At 45.5% G+C, this 18822-nt stretch overlaps 1 protein-coding gene across 2 annotated transcripts in view; it reads right to left on the bottom strand.

Annotated features, from left to right (window-relative positions):
- The window catches only part of LOC147900269 (uncharacterized), a 75951-nt gene that overhangs the window by 7728 nt on the left and 49401 nt on the right, over positions 1 to 18822 (bottom strand). Inside the window, exons 9-13 of one of the 2 annotated variants that reach the window (XM_087377048.1) lie at positions 17995 to 18327; positions 9800 to 9883; positions 9526 to 9684; positions 6352 to 6435; positions 6020 to 6157 (exon numbers count right to left, since the gene is read on the bottom strand). In XM_087377048.1, coding sequence (XP_087233174.1) covers positions 6020 to 6157; positions 6352 to 6435; positions 9526 to 9684; positions 9800 to 9883; positions 17995 to 18327 — 798 coding nt within the window. The remainder of the gene's footprint in view (positions 1 to 6019; positions 6158 to 6351; positions 6436 to 9525; positions 9685 to 9799; positions 9884 to 17994; positions 18328 to 18822) is intronic. The other variant, XM_087377049.1, reaches the window with a different exon arrangement.

Raw genomic sequence — 18822 nt, forward strand, 5'->3', positions numbered from 1 at the left:
TGTCCAGATACTAGCCAATGTGTGCGAGGGATGAACCTGAGTACCCTCCATAGCCTCTGTGCATCTGGATCTCCAGATATGCCAGGCTGCTATGCTCGCTATAATCTCCCAAGAAGTATCCACAGAGGCATGTACAGCTGTAAAAGGACGGTGTGTAACCACATCCAACGAGCAGAGCTCAACCCGATGATGTCGAACTGAAATGGCCCGGGAGGAGTCAAGTCCCTCATAGAAAACCTGAGGTCCTGTAAGAGAAAGCCAAGCCACCGAGCCCCAAGTCATAAAGAGTGGGGAATGGGCAAAGTGACTGAAGATCCTGGCTATCCCCATCCAAATCAATCTCGCCTGTCTGCAATCCCATAAGCAATGCTGAATAGACTCCGAAGCAGAAAGGCAACGAGGGCAAGTAGGGTCGGCTCCGAATCTGGACCTCCAAAGGTTCACTGCAATCCCTCCATGAATAGAAAGCCAAAAGAAGATAGTGATCTTTCTATTCCTGTGGGATTTCCAGAGCCTCCTCCAGAAGTACCTCTGCTGATCCGCAGTAATACCAAAAGTCTCCCAATGAGGAACTCTGGAGGGTCTCCAACCTCTACTACTGAGCTGAAATCTCCTGGCATTACTGACCGTGTAACGAAAGAAGGGGATGCTCTTCTCTCGATGCCCCGCGTCAATCCACTCCCACTCTCCGGGGTCCCACTGTAAATACCTGATGGGAACTCCTCCATAGAGCCAAAGTCTCCAAGACCCGGTGGAGAGTAACTGGGGGTCAGGGTCTAAGAACCACTCTGAATCTGATCCCTGCATCAAAAGGCCTACGACCCTGATAGGCTGAAAAGCAGACTCAAGCAATATATCATCTGTAGATCTGAGCAATCTGCCACCATCCTGGACACTGAAAACCAAAGCATCCTCCTGTGCACCTCGGAAGGCTAAGACCTGAAGTGGAACCCCGCCTCTCGAGAAAGTACCTGCCCAAGTGGAGGTAGTGAGAGGCATATCATCTGTGTCTATCCAAGCCTCTGGAAGGGCTGACTCAATCTACAAGATCCTCCCTGCACTCCCTCTGAGATGTCCTATCAACCCTGACTTGGTTTCCTCTGGAATATGATTGGTCTCTGACGATCACCACCTGCACATATATTTTGTATCTCCCCCCTCTGCCCCATTTTTGGTGCCCCCCCCTTCTTTTTTGTATCATCTGGAGGTAGACACATATTTTTTTGTATCAGGACTAGACACACCGTCCTTCATAACCTCTTTTTTTGTAGAAACGGTTGGCTGGCCCGTTTTGAGACCGCCACCGTTATGCTCATTGTATCAGTTATCTTTAGTCTCATAGACCTTCACGGTCTCCCGAAGACTTTAATAAACTTTCTTTCTTTCTTTCTTCTTTCTCAACATCAAAGTACGCGGGATCCCACGCACTGAGGCTACACCGATGGCAGATGCGACTGCTTTCGTGGCCGCTACCCTAGGTGTGGTTGAGCACAGGATAGAGAGGGCATGGCAGGTGGGGAGAGATCCCAACCGAGAGCAACCCCTGATCATACGGTTCCATGACACTCAGGGATGACTTTCAGATCTACGACGCAGGTCAGTCCTTCGAGATCAGCCAGCGATCTCTATGGATGAGGACCTCACACCTCTACAGGTTGAGGAGAGGCACTCTTTGCTGCAGCAGCGAGATCAAGCCCGAAAGGAGGAGAAGTGAGCAGTGGTACGGCGACACATGGACAACCGGGATCTGTTTGTCGCAGTTTGCTACTTCCCCCCTAAGACCTCCCACTTTGCCAGAGATAACCGAGGTGAGGATGAGACATCCTCATTTGCTGCTCTTTATCAATCCATCGTTGACTTCTCTAGCCGCAAAGAAGTCCTCCTACTGGGGGACTTCAACACGAGGACAAGCGCCCGTCAAGTGCCACTCCTCGACTTCAGTGATGATTCCACTCTACTGCCAAACATTGACCTTAAGGAGGCAGGTATGCTACGGGTTTCAACTAACATGCGAGGTCCATTCACATCTTATGGGCAAGCCCTATTAGACCTCGACAGGACACATGATCTCATTATCTATAATTGTCTTGACAGATGGCCCACTTCAAGTGGTTTCACGTGCTTTTCACATGGGTGAGGCACGGGCGGCGTTGATTACATCATGGGATTCATTGCCTTCAAGTCTCGTATCACTGACTTTACTGTAGCACCTCTCCCTCCAGGGGTTGATCATACTATCATTTCTTTAGCATCTCCACTCCCCTTCACATAGCATCTTCCACCCCACTGAGTTCTTACTTCACCTACCACCCCACTGAGTTCTTACTTCACCTACCACGATATACGCTTTGACCGAGATCACTCACCTACTTACTCTGGCCGCCTATACATACTTCTCGCTTATATTGACTTCATATCCCTTTTAGAGCCCGTCACCCGCTCACTACACGAGACTGCCATTCACGCTTTCCCCCACACCACCCGATCTACCCGCCCACCGCCTCCTAGGACCGTATCCTATAATAGCTGGTACGATGATGATCAACTCTGATTCGAAACCAAAAACAGTCTTCCGAGTGCACTAGATACGCTACGCGAGTACTGTAGACTGGTACGGAGGAAGAACTAGACTTCCTTCGTCGAAACGAGGAGGAGCTATTGAACATTTTGTTTAGTAACAACTCTAAGGACTTCTGGCAGAGATTTCTAGAAGGACGGTCTCACTCACCACTCACTGACACTCAAATTTGGTTTAATTATGCACGCACACTTTATGACATCCCAAATCAGCCAATCCTTAACCTCTCACACAAGCCCCGTCCCACATCCTGCACCCTCTTCACTAGAGGAGGGATAAAGGATGCCGTAATGAAACTTCATAATGGCCGAGCGAAGGATCATGAGGGGCTATGCACTGAGTTCATTGCATATGGGATTAACCTCCTAGCCCTAATCTTAGTGAAGCTCTTTAATGAAGCTGTTTGTTTGGGGTTTCCACGCACCTGGACCATAAACACTATCTCACATCCACAAGACGGGGGATCCCATGAGCTCGAAGAACTACATGACCATTATGATTAGACATGTCATGTCCAAGGTTTATGCATCAGTACTAGACTCCGAGGTTAGCGGATTTGCAGAGTGTCGAGGACTTAGAGCAGCAAGATAGGCCGGATTCCGGCGTGATCATGGAACCATGGACAACATTCTTACGCTCAGATGTATCATTGAGGAGGCGAGGATACGAAAGCAGAGGGTTTATTGTTGCTTTGTGGATTTCTGCAAGGCATTTGGCACGGTTTCAAGAGCCCACCTCATACGACGCCTACAAGACTAGGGTTATGACAAGGAGATCATTTGGATTGTCATAGCACTTTACGAGAGAGTTTCAGGCAAAGTTCGGGCAAGATCCGAGTGGATAGACGAGACCATGAGTACTATCAGGGTCAAACAAGATATCCTTTATCGCCTACCTTGTTTGGCCTCTACATTGACAAGCTTGAGACAATGATGCAGACACCAGGGGGGTAGATTGCTCTCTAGCGGGCACGTTGATCTAGATATTGCTCTACGCAAATGACGTGGCTCTCATGTCTTCCTCAACAGAGAGGCTCCAAAGACACCTAGACACACTACAGTCCTTTTGTGAGTCTCATGATTTGAAGGTCAACCTGGGTAAAACCAAGGTCATGATCTATAATACATGTCAAGCCATCATGCGCCAAGAGCAGTTCACATTTGAGGGGTCACTTGTTGAGATATTTTCATAATACACTTATCTTGAGGTTATCTTTTCCAGACCCAGCTTCACTATGAGACCCACGATGCAAGCACGCTTGAGCAAAGGGTATGCTTCATTGGCCAGACTAAAGAGGCAATGCTTCCGCTCGCACTTTCAGGATTCACGCACCAAGGGATTGCTTTTTGTTCGCCCAGCAAGGATGTACGGCAGTCCATGTTGGGAGCCAGACTTGTCAGACACAGAGTGGGCCCGTGTGGAGCAGCTACAAGTTCTCATGTTATCACGGATGATTCGTGGTAAGCCATCCGTTCTTCACCATATCATTCAGGCTGAGTTTGGGTCACTCCCTTTACAACTAGATGCTGCATTTCAGGTCATCACGTATCTGTACCGAGTCAGGGAATATGGGGATTACACCTCTGGGCGTAGCAGGCTACCATGGATAGCTCTATCCTCTTCTATGGCACTTGCAACAAGATGGGACCAGAGGTGTTGGTATGCAATTATAGAGAGATGGTTTGAGTGACTGGGGCTCCACATGGATAGACTACCTCCCTTCTAGTACAGCATGGATGCTCCGTTTTCTCCCCTCCTATCACACAAGGTCAACCAGATTATCCGTGAGGATCTATTACAACTACACACATGTCGGACCTGATTGGGACCGGGTGAACTCCCAGTGAAGCTTAGCTTCTACAAAAATCACTTCTTACATATCACAGCGGAGGGTTTCATTGACCCACCAGGATACACGCAGATTCACCTACCCCCCTCGTTGAGGATCTCTCTTGGGCAGTTCCAGGTCTCTTCATACAGACTTCGCATCGAGAGCGACAGAGCAGAGCGACTACCCAGGGAGAGGCGCATATGCACACTGTGTGACATGCACGCGGTTGAGACAGAGGAGCATTTCATCTTCAGGTGTCCTATTTACTATGAGATCCGAGGGTGTTTCTACTGCCTCTTCAAAGATAGCTATGGGAATTTTGCCCATTTCCTCTCCTACCCAGACCAAAGGTGTTTGGCAGGTTTCATTCATGAGGTAGTTAGACACCACGAGAGGATACTCCGAGCACGGAGACAGGAGCAGACTTCTTCCTCGACTGATCCCTCTCAGAGCTCTATCACAGATTTCTTTCAGCCAGATTACATGGACCCCCACGAGACGAGGCCTCGACATGACCGTGACCGAGAGCCTGTGACCCGACAGCTCAGATAGAGGGTTGACACACAGATCACACTTAGGGACATCCCCTCCTTGTTTAGAGTCAAAGCCCGACCGACCGGGGTCACAGTAGCCTTGGTTAGATGCAAAGCTACGACCAAGAGGCATGCCAGGACTATACCTTTGAGTGGCCGACAGCACTCTATTGCCGACTTCATGCCTCCATTGCCTCATCCATCCTGATGTCCTACTGATGATGATGATGATTTTGTTGATGATGATGATGCTGAGATTGATATATAGTCGACCATCGACATGACTATGTTGTACTTAGGACTTAGTACTGCCATTCTGCATTTTTTGCATTTTGCATTGGTATGGATGCTCGTTTGTTTAGTAGCTCCACTACCACAGCTCATTGTATCAGGATTTTCACAGTTTCGTAGACCCATCGGTCTTCCAAAGACTTTAAATAACTTTCTTTCTTTCTTTCTTTCTGTCCTTGACAGTCCCCTGGCTTTTCTCTGCCAGATCTGCCCTTGAGGCAAGCTTCCTCCTACCAGGTACTCTCCTCTCTTTGTGTGAGGTGCTGCCCATGTGGCAGCTCCCTCCCTCTCTCTTTTCCTAGGTTCACCCCCCCCCCCCCAATGCTCTCCTCATATGGGGGCTTACAGATGGGGAGGTGACCTTTCCAACAGCATTTTCATGCCTCAGGACTGGGTTGATATACAGCCAAGGATCTTTTATTAGATGGCAATGGAATCTGACATAGTATGCACCACATATATCCCTCACATCTCTACCTGTTCATGCCTCGGTAATGTAAAGACAAATATATTTTATCATTTTGTATATATGCATTTTGCTGGCAATAAGGAGGACCATCTGCCTCATAATCTCTGGCACTAAACAGCAACGCTACATCAGCAATGGATATAATAATAAAGTAAGCTTTAAATTTCTCTCCATATAAGACGCAACAGCAGGCAAGAAAATAAACATGTGGATTAAAGAGGTACCACTTCTAGAAGCTCAAAATTCTCATCCCAATAGCTATTGGCCATGTTAGACAACAAAAGGCAAGACAATAAACATGCGGATTAAAGAAGTACCACTTCTAGAAGGTCGAAATTCTCATCCCAATAACTATTGGCCATGTTACCAAGCCAGTCTTCCAAAAAAGCATATGCCTCACAGTCTAGAAAACCTTGCTTATTGTTGAGCACTGCAACACGCCCATTTCCAAGCCTCTGTGAAACAAAAACTAGTTAGGAAACAAAAAGGCACTTTGACCATGCCTCAAACAACCTGAATGACAAGCCACTATTGATCACAAAACGATGAACCAAGAAAGTATAATATGTATTTGACCCTTGGTATAGCATTGAGAAGATGGCAAGACATAACGCTAGCAAATATGATTGCCTGAATACAGGTAGCTTACCATCATATCCGTTACATCTATTACTCCAATGACTCCACGTCCCATGTCTGCAGTGTGAACCATTCCTCCTACACGTTTGTATGCCTGGATATTGCAAAATCCCTCAGTTAATCATCACAGCAGTGGCAAAATGTGGCGTGAATTCCATTGACTTGTGAAAGGAATGCATGGAAATATATATGCCAACATGCCCATACGTGCACACATGCACAAACACATATTTAGTACTAAAACAACATATATTTGTTTTGATATTTAGAGAGCTCTGCATCATCTAATGACTCAACAAAAGGGGCCATTTTCAGATGATTCTGGCAATATCATGCATCTATCAACCAAAATTACTTTGCTTAAATATAGTGCCTCCTCGCATTTAGGCATTGACTTGATTGTTGCCTTGCATAGTATGATTGATGATTTTGGAACATTCACCATGTGCATTTGCAACATTGGCGCACAGAACCAATAGGTATACCAATATCTAGGAAAAGACAGTCTCACAATGACCTTCCCTAATTATATTTATTTTTCTGAAAATTTTGCACAAGCAGTAGGGGAACAGTGTATAAAGACACAATCTCATCATCACTATCATACTAGCAAATCCTCTCAGATAGGAGCAAATGAGCCCTTAGCTCTCACAACCCAGAATAGTCAGACCAAGCATGTCATCGAACCACAAATGATGATATGTACCCCTCAAGAGGCTTAGAAACTTCATCAAGGAACTCTTAACCAGCCTTATTCCATAGCTCTAGCTACAGCGTGATAAGACTCACTTCTGAAATTTGTCATCAAAGGCTTACTGAAAGTTGTATTGTGCAGCCAACTCTCCTTGTTTGTCTCTGAGCCTCTTTACTCAAGTTCTTCGGTTTCTCTTATGATTTTCACATTCCAGGTCCATTACCTGCAGTGAAGAGTGTCACGAAAAACCCCACTTCCTCAAAGAATAGTCCTGACAATGAGACAAAGGATAAGATGATAGCAAGGGCTGGTAACAGATCGTGGTGGTGAGGGGGAGTTGGTGGTGTGGAGAAATCACTCTAAACAGATAATGTTGTTAGCCTTGAGAAGATTGGAGTTTGGCAACCAACATGGCAAGAGGAATTTCACAGAATTTAAGCAAAGCTTTGAATTGTACACCCCTTTGCCTCAGCTTTTTCCCCCAAAAATAGAACCGTGATTCCTCGATCTGTGAAAATTTACTGTAAAAAGTGCCTTGCAAACCTCTCTCACCTTTCAGCAGTCTTCCTAGACCCCTCGAAAGCCTGCTCCCAAGTGACTGGCAGGGCATAGATGATATGATGCCATGCGTTGACGAGGGTGGCTAAAAGCCGAGTCTGTTGTCCCCCCATACTAAGCTGCAGGGCACTACTCAAATATTCCATGAATTTCACAGAATTTAAGCAAAAATCTTTGAGTTGCACACCCCTTTACGTCAGGATTTCTCCAAAAGAAAAAAACCGTGACTCTTTGTTTTGTGAGAATGTAAAAAATGCCTTGCAACGCTCTCCTACATTTCGGCAATCTTCCTAGACCCCTCCATAGTGGCTACAAGCCAAGTCGGTTCCCCCCCCCATCACTAAACAGCAGGGCACTACCCAAATATTCCATGCCGTGAAGCTGGCAACCATCTTCCAAATGACGTTCTCTGAAGAGAAACTACAGCGAGCTGAAGTCATTGTCGAAAGGGGGATCGAGTCTGAATGTCCTGGCGAGTGACACTCAAACCATTTATCATATAGGAAAGAGAACTATGTCAATGTGAACAGCATGTGACCCCTTTTATCAACAAGCTACCATGCCCTAACCGAAGACCCCCTGCACCCCCTGAGCATCCTGGCCACTATCTTGAGAAAGCACTATGAATCCTCTATGCCGCCAAGTACTATCCTGGCCACTATCGACTCCAGGTCCCAATTCCCAACCATCACAGCCATGACAAGTCCCATCTACCCTAATTTGCTCTAACCACAATCCAATGGGCAGAGCTCCATGGGCTACCAACCAGAAGAGAGAAAAGATCTTCCTCATGCGGAGACTAGTTCAAAGGTGGGACCAAACCCTAGTCAGCACCTCATGTGCCCATTGTTGCTCAAGGCAATGCTACTCCCATGAAGGAGCCCAAGCCATGCATCCAGCTAAAGTTGTCTACCATTGCAGGATAGGAGAAGAAAGGCACCTATGCTATGTGCTCTGAGTGCCTTTCTGCACAGATTAAGGTGCTTTTGAAGTGAGGCTCCATTTTTGGCAAATAGGACCACATCAGCTGCGTAGTTAAACAATTAGACCACATATCCATCTGGATGCCATTTCTTCCCTTTTTTCTAATCCATTCCTCTAGTTTCATCTATGAAGAGTCGAAAGAGTGTGGGGGAGAGGGGGCAGCCTTGTTTCACTCCTATATCACTGATAAAGAGGCTTTATGAGTGGAGTTTTTTATAGGATGTGTAAGCTTGGTTAGGAGCCTTTCATACAATCTGTGTCATCCCAGCTCTTAGTTCTAAAGGAACTTTAAGTTTATCCATTCTCTCCTATAACTTTTGCCTTGATACCACATCAAAAGCTTTCTTGGATTCCCAAAGAAGCCACATACATTACAGGGTTCTATATGTCCATCAGTACCTCCCAAGGCGTGGAACAACACGTTTATCTCTACAAGATAGGTCTTCAGCAGCCCGAGAAGGCAACTTATCTGGGCTTTATGTAAGTAGAATCATGGGTGAAACATTGCGAAAGAGGGCTTATGGTGGAAACACTCACCATCTCTATAATACAATGACTGATATCCCTGTGAAGATACTAGCACCTTTAGATCTACTAAATGTAAAAGTATTTTGTAAAGCCTTTACATTGTTCACCCATTTATATCATTTCAATATGTACAATCAACAGGAAATAGCTGTTTTTCTTTGAGTATTAGGATTGTTTAAACTTGATGACTACTGGTATATCAACTGTAAAATGTATGCTCATTAAAAAAGCCACAGAAGTAGGCAGGATTATTCATCACACCTCAGAGACTAACCATTTGGACAAAGGAAAATTCCTGCGAATTACACTGCATGAGCGAATGCAACAGAAAAACAGACCCATAAAAAAAAGCCTTCGGTATTTGCCATGTGAACTCTGACAAGACTGTACTTATTGCTTTCTGAAAGGTATGAGCATTACCTCTATTAGGCGTCCATGCCAGTAAAGAAAGATACCACAATTGCCACGGTCTCTTTCTGCTTGGCTCCGTCCCAGTGTGAGTTCCACCCTTTTCCCAATTAAAGTATCTTTAAAGACTCTCGTTTTATTCAGAGATTTATGAAGACGGCGTGTTTTGACCTTTGAGGGGAGAAAAAAAACACATCATACATACTTTTTCAGATGCTCAGTTTCAGATGCCCCAATTTTACAGTCCAGGGATGAAAATGAACTGAACAACAAAGTTCATAAGTACCAATGTTCCTTGTACATATATCTTCATTTTCGGCTCCAGAAACATGACCTCCAAGTATGCATGCAGAGAATAATCTAGCGGAACCTGCAAAATATCAGCCAACACTAAGAAGACAACTCAACTGTGACTTTCACTATCTCACCTCAATGTTACTTTGAAAAGGTTTAGAGTGCTCAAAGCAAGCCTATGGTCTGAATACATTAGCATGGAATTATGTTGGTTGTGGAGCTGTTCTCATTATCTGATATCATGAACAATCCAATGCAAGAAGGGATTGCAAAATATCAGCCAACACTAAGAAGACAACTCAACTGTGACTTTCACTATCTCACCTCAATGTTACTTTGAAAAAGTTTAGAGTGCTCAAAGCAAGCCTATGGTCTGAATACATTAGCATGGAATAATGTTGGTTGTGGAGCTGTTCTCATTATCTGATATCATGAACAATCCAATGCAAGAAGGGATTGCAAAACAGAAGTCCAACCTAGACATTTCAGTATATGAGAAGGCTATGCCTTGATCATATTGTTCCAAAGGTACGAATCTGCTATTTTGTCATATCATACCGCCCAGTTTAGCATCTATACATTGTAGCAACACACTTCTGAGTCATTAAAGAAATGTTTTGCAGCAGGAGCAACAAATCTTCTGTAAATTCACATAACCTGTTATATTAGGTGTGCTTTAATAGAATATAGATTCTGACACTGAAAATTCAGAATTCGCCATCGAAACTGCACTTTCAAACCTTCTCAGCCAATACCGCCTCCAGGCATATTAATGCAAATAGCATTCTGCTTCAAGGTTCATTCTTTGTCTACATCCCATTTGTAAGAGGTCAACAAACTCTTGCCCACCCATTAAGGGGGTAACTCAATTACTAGCAACTTGTCCCAAATCCTTCTCTCGCACCCACTCAAACCACACACGCCCATCAAAAACAAAACAAAACAAAACAAAAAAATACAATATGCATGCCCCCTAGTATCTACCTTCAGAAAACCAAGTTCCTGGGTAGTCTTGGTAATTGCAAGTGCTCAAGGAACTCATTGTTTTGATATATCTGTTACAGAGCACAATTGTCAAAAGTGCAGGAGTGCTTTTTGAGGTCCTTTGTGCAGTAAATAAAGAGGAAGTTGGACCAGAGGTACGCAGCCTTTTACACACCTTAACGTTTTGGGATGTTTAGTTCTCTTGTCATCGTTTCTTATAATTTTCCCATGAATGTCAATCACTACAAGACAGGCCCTCTTATTGGCCTGTAGTTATGAGCAGCTAGAAAGGATGCTGGGGAGAAGGAAATTTATGTCCCTTACAACATTCTTCACCAAATGAAGGTAAAGCGTCACTGACTTTAATGAGCCAGGAGTGGGTATAGACTGGTTGGTGGTGTGCTTATAACTGCAGCTCCTTTGATAGCATAAGTTGTCTTTTCCACAGCTCTAACATGTATGCCTATTGGAGTGCATTCTATTGGCAAGCAAGGTCTTTTTCTAGGGTGAAATTGCCCCTTTCAGAGCCAATATCGTGCATACCACTCCTTCCTATGAGGTGGGATGTCTCTTTTATGTTATTCCCTTTCATACTGCCCATGACCGAATCCCCTCCGATCTTATCCTGTGATGTAAGAGTACACTTAAGATCCAACTTGGTCCTTTGATCATCTTAAACACACACAAAGGCATCAGATTCCTCAAACGAGAAATGGAAGGGCTTTTACCTTCACCAGCCTCCATGTCTCATATCCAAAGATTTGATATGTAACTCGAGGATCTAAACTCTATCTTTTGTGAATTTAAGAGTCCTATAGATAATAGAACTTGAGCTTGGGACAACTTCTTGACTACATAAACGAAGATGTTAAACCAATGTGACAAGCACTGATTGAAACCTAAATCATTGCTCAAGAAATTAGGAGCCCTAACATAGCCAATGAACGAGCTCAATTATCTCACACGTAGCCAATGAACCAGCTCAACAATCTCACAAGTAGCCAGTGGACTAGCTCAAGAAATTAGGGAACCTGAACATTCAGGAATCTCACAAGTAGCCAATGGACTAGATCAAGAAATTAGGGACCCTAAACGTATTGTGAGCCATGTTTGCTATGGTCACGTCACATGCACATGCAAGGCTCACAATCTGAAGAGTCCTAGCTAGCTACTATTTTATCTACAATATCAAGCTTTTGCATTACTACTGGTGAACCAATTTAAATGCTTAAAATTTCCATGCCAAAGTTTTCTTCAATCTAGTTTGGCCGTATCAACAAGTGATCCCAAGCTTGGTTGCAATGAAAACTTCGCAAAGCTTCTGAATTGAACTCTTTTATAATCAAACTCTGTGTATTTAGAAGGACTAGAGACATAGGATTGAGCTAAAGGAAAGGCTAATGGGGTGTTACATCTGGAACCTTGTGCCACCTATACAAGTAGTGCATGCTGTAATTAAGGCTAAGTTTACGGTGATGGGCAGACATGAAACACCAGTGACCACAAGGCCCCGCCCCTATGAGTATTATCAAATAAATAGTTCAATCTTCCCTATGTCCACCCTCTCCACTTTAACTCTGAGCAGCAACACCATGCTCACGCTTCAAAATAGTATGAGACTGTGTTGTGACGAGATTTAGGGCATGAGCATAGATGTAGCATAGATGAGGCAAACTACAGCAAATAGGCAACACCAGCAAACCACACCAATAACAAAGCATGGTAAAACTGGACCTTCAGTACAGCTGGTGGGTTACACCTATAGTTTAATAGTAGCAAGCATCATGTGCCTCATGTAGGCCACATAAGGGTACAAATCTAATCCCCATCAATAACTTGAATGTTTGATGAATGTAGGATGCATCCTTCAAAGACGGTACTAGTATCAATGACTATTAGGGGGGCAAAGCTCCACCCATACGGGTGTTATCGAAAATTTAGTCCAATCATCCTCCTTTCCCATCTTGACTCTCAACAGCAGCACCCTCCTACGCCTTTCAAAATGGTATGTGTAGACATAGCAGAAGCATTATGTTAGAGCGATGAATCAACTTAGCAACGAGGCTCCACGACAACACTGCAGGAGAAAACTGGAAAAAAAAACATCTGGTGAGTTACATCTACCACTCAATATAGGCCTTCTCTCTCTCTCTCTCTCTCTCTCTCTCTCTCTCTCTCTCTCTCTCTCACACACATTTCACTTTATATTATGTATTGTGTAGTATGATGACAGATGCTTTGATGATGATGAGGATGACTTTGTAGAGGACTACTCTCCCTGGATATGACTGTGTAGGATACAGTGTTTTTGTCTTTTGTATGGATGTGGATGCTCGCTTAGTAGCTCCACCCCTCCAGCTAGTTTGTATCAAGTTTCTCACAGTCTCATAGACCCATCCCTCTTCCGGACACAATGGAGTGGAGGAGGAGGAGCTAGCTTACATGAGAGCAGTCAAGATGAGCAGCCGGCACAGTACCACTAAGAGAGGGGCGCAAAGACCACATGCGCGACAGAGAGTCCCCACAGTACAGTCTATTGTGTTAGAAAATAGGAGGGAATGAATCACTCAATCCTCCACCCAAGATCTCTCCAACTCTCACACACTCAACTCAGATAGATGATCACAAATGCAACAAACACACACTCAGAAATATAGACGGAATAGATGGAGAGAGAGAGTATATTCATCCACCGGATGGTGGGCAGAAAATGGCTCCAAGGGAGCAGTACAAATCACAGCATGGTGCTGGAGCAAACTGATGAACTCTCTCTCACAAACTCTCCCAGATCTGAGTGCTGAACGCTGCCTTGGAGAAGGCTTTCTGTAGTGCACTGGATGCAGGGATCAATGGAGAAGTGGGCCTTTTATAGGCACTGCCCAGGCCCCTTCAGATGACCGACCAGTAGGGTCGGTACCCTATCTGGTGGCCGACTTCATGGGCCCCATAAAATTGACCAGGGTTGGCCCTGGTTGGGCCGACTTGGCCTGCCACAAGCCCCTATATAAGGGTGCCCTGTGCAGCCAGTCTGCGCTGCTGCACGAGCCTCCATGTGAGGCCTAAAGCCCCCTTTTACCTGCTGTTGCATGCTACGACCAGCCCGTGTGCCGGTCGCCTATATTTGCCATGCTCTCCTCCCTCTAGTTCCAGCCTGAGTCTCTCTCTCACTGCCCCTTGTCCCCTCAAATCGAGGGCTCACAGGTGGGCACAGTGAGAATCTAACACCCCCGCTCAATGTCACAACTGTGGGCCAATCCCCATAGGTCTGATGAGGTGCTCCATCTGTTCTCGAGGGAGTGCCTTCGTGAAGAGGTCGGACAAGTTGTCGGCGGTCGGGCAATACATGAGCTCGATCACGTCGTCGATGATGAGTTCTCGAACAAAGTGGTAATGAGCTTCAATGCGCTTGGTCCGCGCATGGTACACTGGATTCTTGGCAATGGCTGTGCAACTCTGATTGTCGCACATCAGCACTGTTGCGCTCTTCTGACACGTCCATGTCCTCCAAAATCCACCTCAACCACAGTGTCTCACAAGCTACTGTACACGCGGCTCTGTACTCTGCCTCTGTAGATGAAAGGGTCACTATGGGTTGCTTCTTACTCAGCCAAGAGATGGCACCAGATGCAAGTAAGAAGCAATACCATGTTGTTGATCTTCTGGTGTCAGCATCACCCGCCCAATCACTGTCACAGAACCCACCTAGTTCGATGCCTTTCGTATAGGTGATCCCATAGGTGCAAGTGCCCTTTAGATACCTCAGCACCCGTAAACTTGCATCCCAATGACTCTTTCTGGGAGAAGCAGAGAACTAGCATAATAGCCCAACTGCATAACAAATATCAGGTCGAGTATTGGTAAGGTAAAGCAAACTTCCTACCAATCGTCGGCACAAAGGAGTATCGACCCGCTGGGATATGTCGTGAACACTTAGCTTGAGCCCGACCTCCATGGGAGTTACTGATGTCCTGCAATCCTCCATCTGGAATCTCTTCAAAAGTTCTCTGCAATATTTCTCCTGTGAAATGAAGATCCTGTCTTTGGCCTGCTTTACTTCTATCCGAAGGAAGTAGTGTAATAACCCAAGGTCAGTCATCTCAAACTTAGACATGTGTAGCTCCTTAACCTGAGAAATCTTCTTGGCATGGTCACCTGTGAAGATAAGATCATCAACAAAGAGGATGAGTACCAATCGCAACCCCTTCTCGATGAACAAGTAGAGGTTTGCCTCAGAAGGGCTCCGACTTAGCCCTATCTTCTGAAAGAATACATCAATCCTTTGGTACCAAGGTCTGGGGGCTTGTTTCAGTCCGTATAACGCCTTCTTCAACCTGCAGACCTTTAATGGGGACCCTGGGGGGTCTTGAAAGCCCAGTGGCTACTCTACGTATACCTCCTCCTCCAGGGTTCCATTAAGGAATGTGTACTTCACGTCCATTTGAAAAATAGGCCACTGGAATTGGGCAGCAAGGGCAATCACTGTTCGGATAGTAACCATGCGAGCTGTGGGAGCAAAAGTTTCATCAAAATCCATGCCTTCAATTTGAGCAAAACCTTTGACCACTAACCTTGCTTTGTACTTATCCAAGCTGCCGTCTGATTTGTATTTAAGTTTGTATACCCACTTAGTGCCGATGACGTTCCGTCGCTGGGGCTTGGCCACTAAGTCCCAGGTATTGTTCTTCAAGATAGCATCCATCTCTACCTGCATGGCAACCTGCCATTCTGGATTGCCCTTCGCCTCCTCGAAGGTCCTTGGCTCTTCAAGCTGAGCCACCAACGCAAAATTCACGGATGGGGTCTTTTAAAGACATTGGGACCGACACAATCCAAAACTGGTACTCTCAGGTATTTCGGTGACCCGAGAGTCTTCCAATGTTCTTAGGTACCATTGGGGCAACCTCTTCTGCTTCTCACTGGGAGGAGGAACTGAAACTGCTTCTAGAACAGCCTGCTCTTCCTCGGTACCTGGCGGAACATCGAGAGAGTGAAGTATATTTTGACCCCTTCTCTAAAAGTCTTTGTGGAACTGTAGTCTTATTCTTCTGACCAACCGCTGCGAGCTGGTCCCGCACGACTTTCACCTTTGTCAGATGGTCATGCACACTATCACCCTCATTCATATCAAGATTGTAAAGTTGATGCTGAAGAGTAATGATACAGGCTGTATTATCGATTTCATACAGCTCCTTCAGTATGGCCCATGCCTCTGAAGACGTCTCTACCAATTGGATATGAAAAATCACAACATCTGCTGCCGTGCCAATTAGCATTGCTAAGGCTTGAGCATCCCTCTCCTCCCATGCACTGAGTTCATCCGCATCTGCTTCAAATAGAACATCACCTCTTTTGTCGACAATGTCCTCCGGCTTCATCTCGGTCCAAATCACTATCTTCCATAGCTTCCGTGCCACCAGATGACTTCGGATCTTGACTTTCCAAATTGGATATTTCGCCCCATCGAGCCTTCCAGCTTCACCAAAATTGGGAATGAATGAAGAAGGAAGCTGACTGGAGGAGGAGGAGGAAGGACGAGCAATGGGTGTAGAGGCTTCTGAACGCTGATCCCTCTCAGTGAATAGCAAACTGAAAAAAACTGAAGCAAAAAAAAAGATGTATTGACCTCCCGTGCTAGCCTAAGCTGAAAACAGAATCGCCTTTCTGCCAAGGGACTCCTTCCTTCAGTGAGTGCTTTGATGAAGAAGAGTTGAGAGCCTATGGCTCTGATACCATGTTAGAAAATAGGAGGGAATGAATCACTCAATCCTCCACCCAAGATCTCTCCAACCCTCACACACTCAACTCAGATAGATGATCACAAATGCAACAAACACACACTTAGAAATATAGACGGAATAGATGGAGAGAGAGAGTATATTCATCCACCGGATGGTGGGCAGAAAATGGCTCCAAGGGAGCAGTACAAATCACAGCAGGGTGCTGGAGCAAACTGATGAACTCTCTCTCACAAACTCTCCCAGATCTGAGTGCTGAACGCTGCCTTGGAGAAGGCTTTCTGTAGTGCACTGGATGCAGGGATCAATGGAGAAGTCGACCTTTTATAGGCACTGCCCAGGCCCCTTCAGATGACCGACCAGCAGGGTCGGTACCCTGTCTGGTGGCCGACTTCATGGGCCCCATAAAACTGACCAGGGTGACCAGGGTTGGCCCTGGTCGGTGGCCCTGGTTGGGCCGACTTGGCCTGCCACAGGCCCCTATATAAGGGTGCCCTGTGCAGCCAGTCTGCGCTGCTGCACGAGCCTCCATGTGAGGCCTAAAGCCCCCTTTTACCTGCTGTTGCAGGCTGCGACCAGCCCGTGTGCTGGTCGCCTATATCTGCCATGCTCTCCTCCCTCTGGTTCCGGCCTGAGTCTCTCTCCCAGCCCTCCTATCTCTCACTGCCCCTTGTCCCCTCAAATCGGGAGCTCATAGGTGGGCACAGTGAGAATCTAACATATTGAGGTCCGACCTATCACAGCTTTCCTTAGGGGGGACTGACAGAGACGAGGGGTCACTCTGGACATAGCCCAGAGAGTCCAGAGAGCGAGGAGACCGCGTCCCCCACCGCAACGCAAGATAGCTCGACAGACACAGATACGAGACATCTTCGCAGCCCAACAGAGAGCCATCACTGTACCAGGCTTTGGTTTCTGATCCTGTTTCTAAGTCCGAGCACCAAGACTGACTTGTTTTTCAGTCTGTTCCTGATACTGGATAGATTGATTGATCTAGACCACTATACAGTTGTAGTTGACTATTTCTATGATTATGACTTTGTTAGCATAGATTAGTACTCAGCAAGGGTCCTAGCGTGCCCTTTGCTTCAGCCCACTGAGGCTTGTATGAGTTCGCTTTCTGTGTACCTTGTCCCATTGGCCCGCGAGGGCTCCCGTGGACGTCTCTCTCTCTCTCTCTCTCTCTCTCTCTCTCTCTCTCTCTCTCTCTCTCACACACACATGCATAATCTCCATTAATAACTTGAATGGTTCACAAGTGTAGGACTCTGTCTCACACACACACATGCATAATCTCCATTAATAACTTGAATGGTTCACAAGTGTAGGATACAAATTCAAAGATGATACTGGTATCAATGACAAAAAGGGCAGCTGTCCTTTTTAGAGGTACAGTTTTATCAGACCATTTTGACCAAGAAGCATTACGTACAGCGAAGCAAGAAATTGTGGTGGAAAACTGCATTACCTTATTAGTCATCTGAGCTGGGCGTGAGCGCACACGTCCAGATCGTATTTTTATATCACACTTGTACGCCTTATTTCCATTTTCATTTCCAGCTTTGGGGTCCCACTGCAGACTATAGTCTGATCCCCATCGATCCAGATTGTAAATGCACACCATTGTTCCTGTGCCTTCCCCAAAAACAGAAAATTTGGGTCCGATGCTGTACTCATTGAAGGGTGAATAATCTTTCACAGCCTTCAAACTCGCATCTGCTTCTCGTTGGCTATGGACATTCAAATTATATTCCATCCAACCCCCATCCTTTTGATAAGTGATGATAGGAATTTCCACCTCCTGCAACACATGCACCACAAATAAACTATGTGCAACTGTCTTGCAGCCAGTAAAACAGCAAATTCTATAATGGCTGTATCATGACTTTAGCCACTTCTTATAATATGTCCTACCTGGCTTTATAAATGGAGAGAACCTAAACATGCAGGAGATAGCATCAAAACATTATGTATCAAGTTTGTTGAAAGCGCCTACATATCCATGCACAACAGAATTTTGCAGCTGCAACTAGAGGTTATATAGCTATATTAGCAGGTTCTGATGCTAACGTGATACGTCTTATCGCTTCTCATTCAAAAGTACGCTCGAGATTATCTCCCAAGTTCACTTTAGAAGTTAAAATGACAACTCCTAGTCCTTGTTTCTAATCATACCATTTAATTTGTTCATTTCTTCCCATGTAAACTCATATTATTAAGAAACACCAATCAACCTCCTCAAAAGGCTCAAAAACCATGACAGTCATTTCTCCCATATTTATATTCAGCTATGTTG

Source organism: Dipteris shenzhenensis, chromosome 7 (assembly GCF_047967505.1).
Source record: "Dipteris shenzhenensis isolate YYH24624 ecotype China chromosome 7, Dip_SZ_1.0, whole genome shotgun sequence".
NCBI lineage: Eukaryota > Viridiplantae > Streptophyta > Polypodiopsida > Gleicheniales > Dipteridaceae > Dipteris > Dipteris shenzhenensis.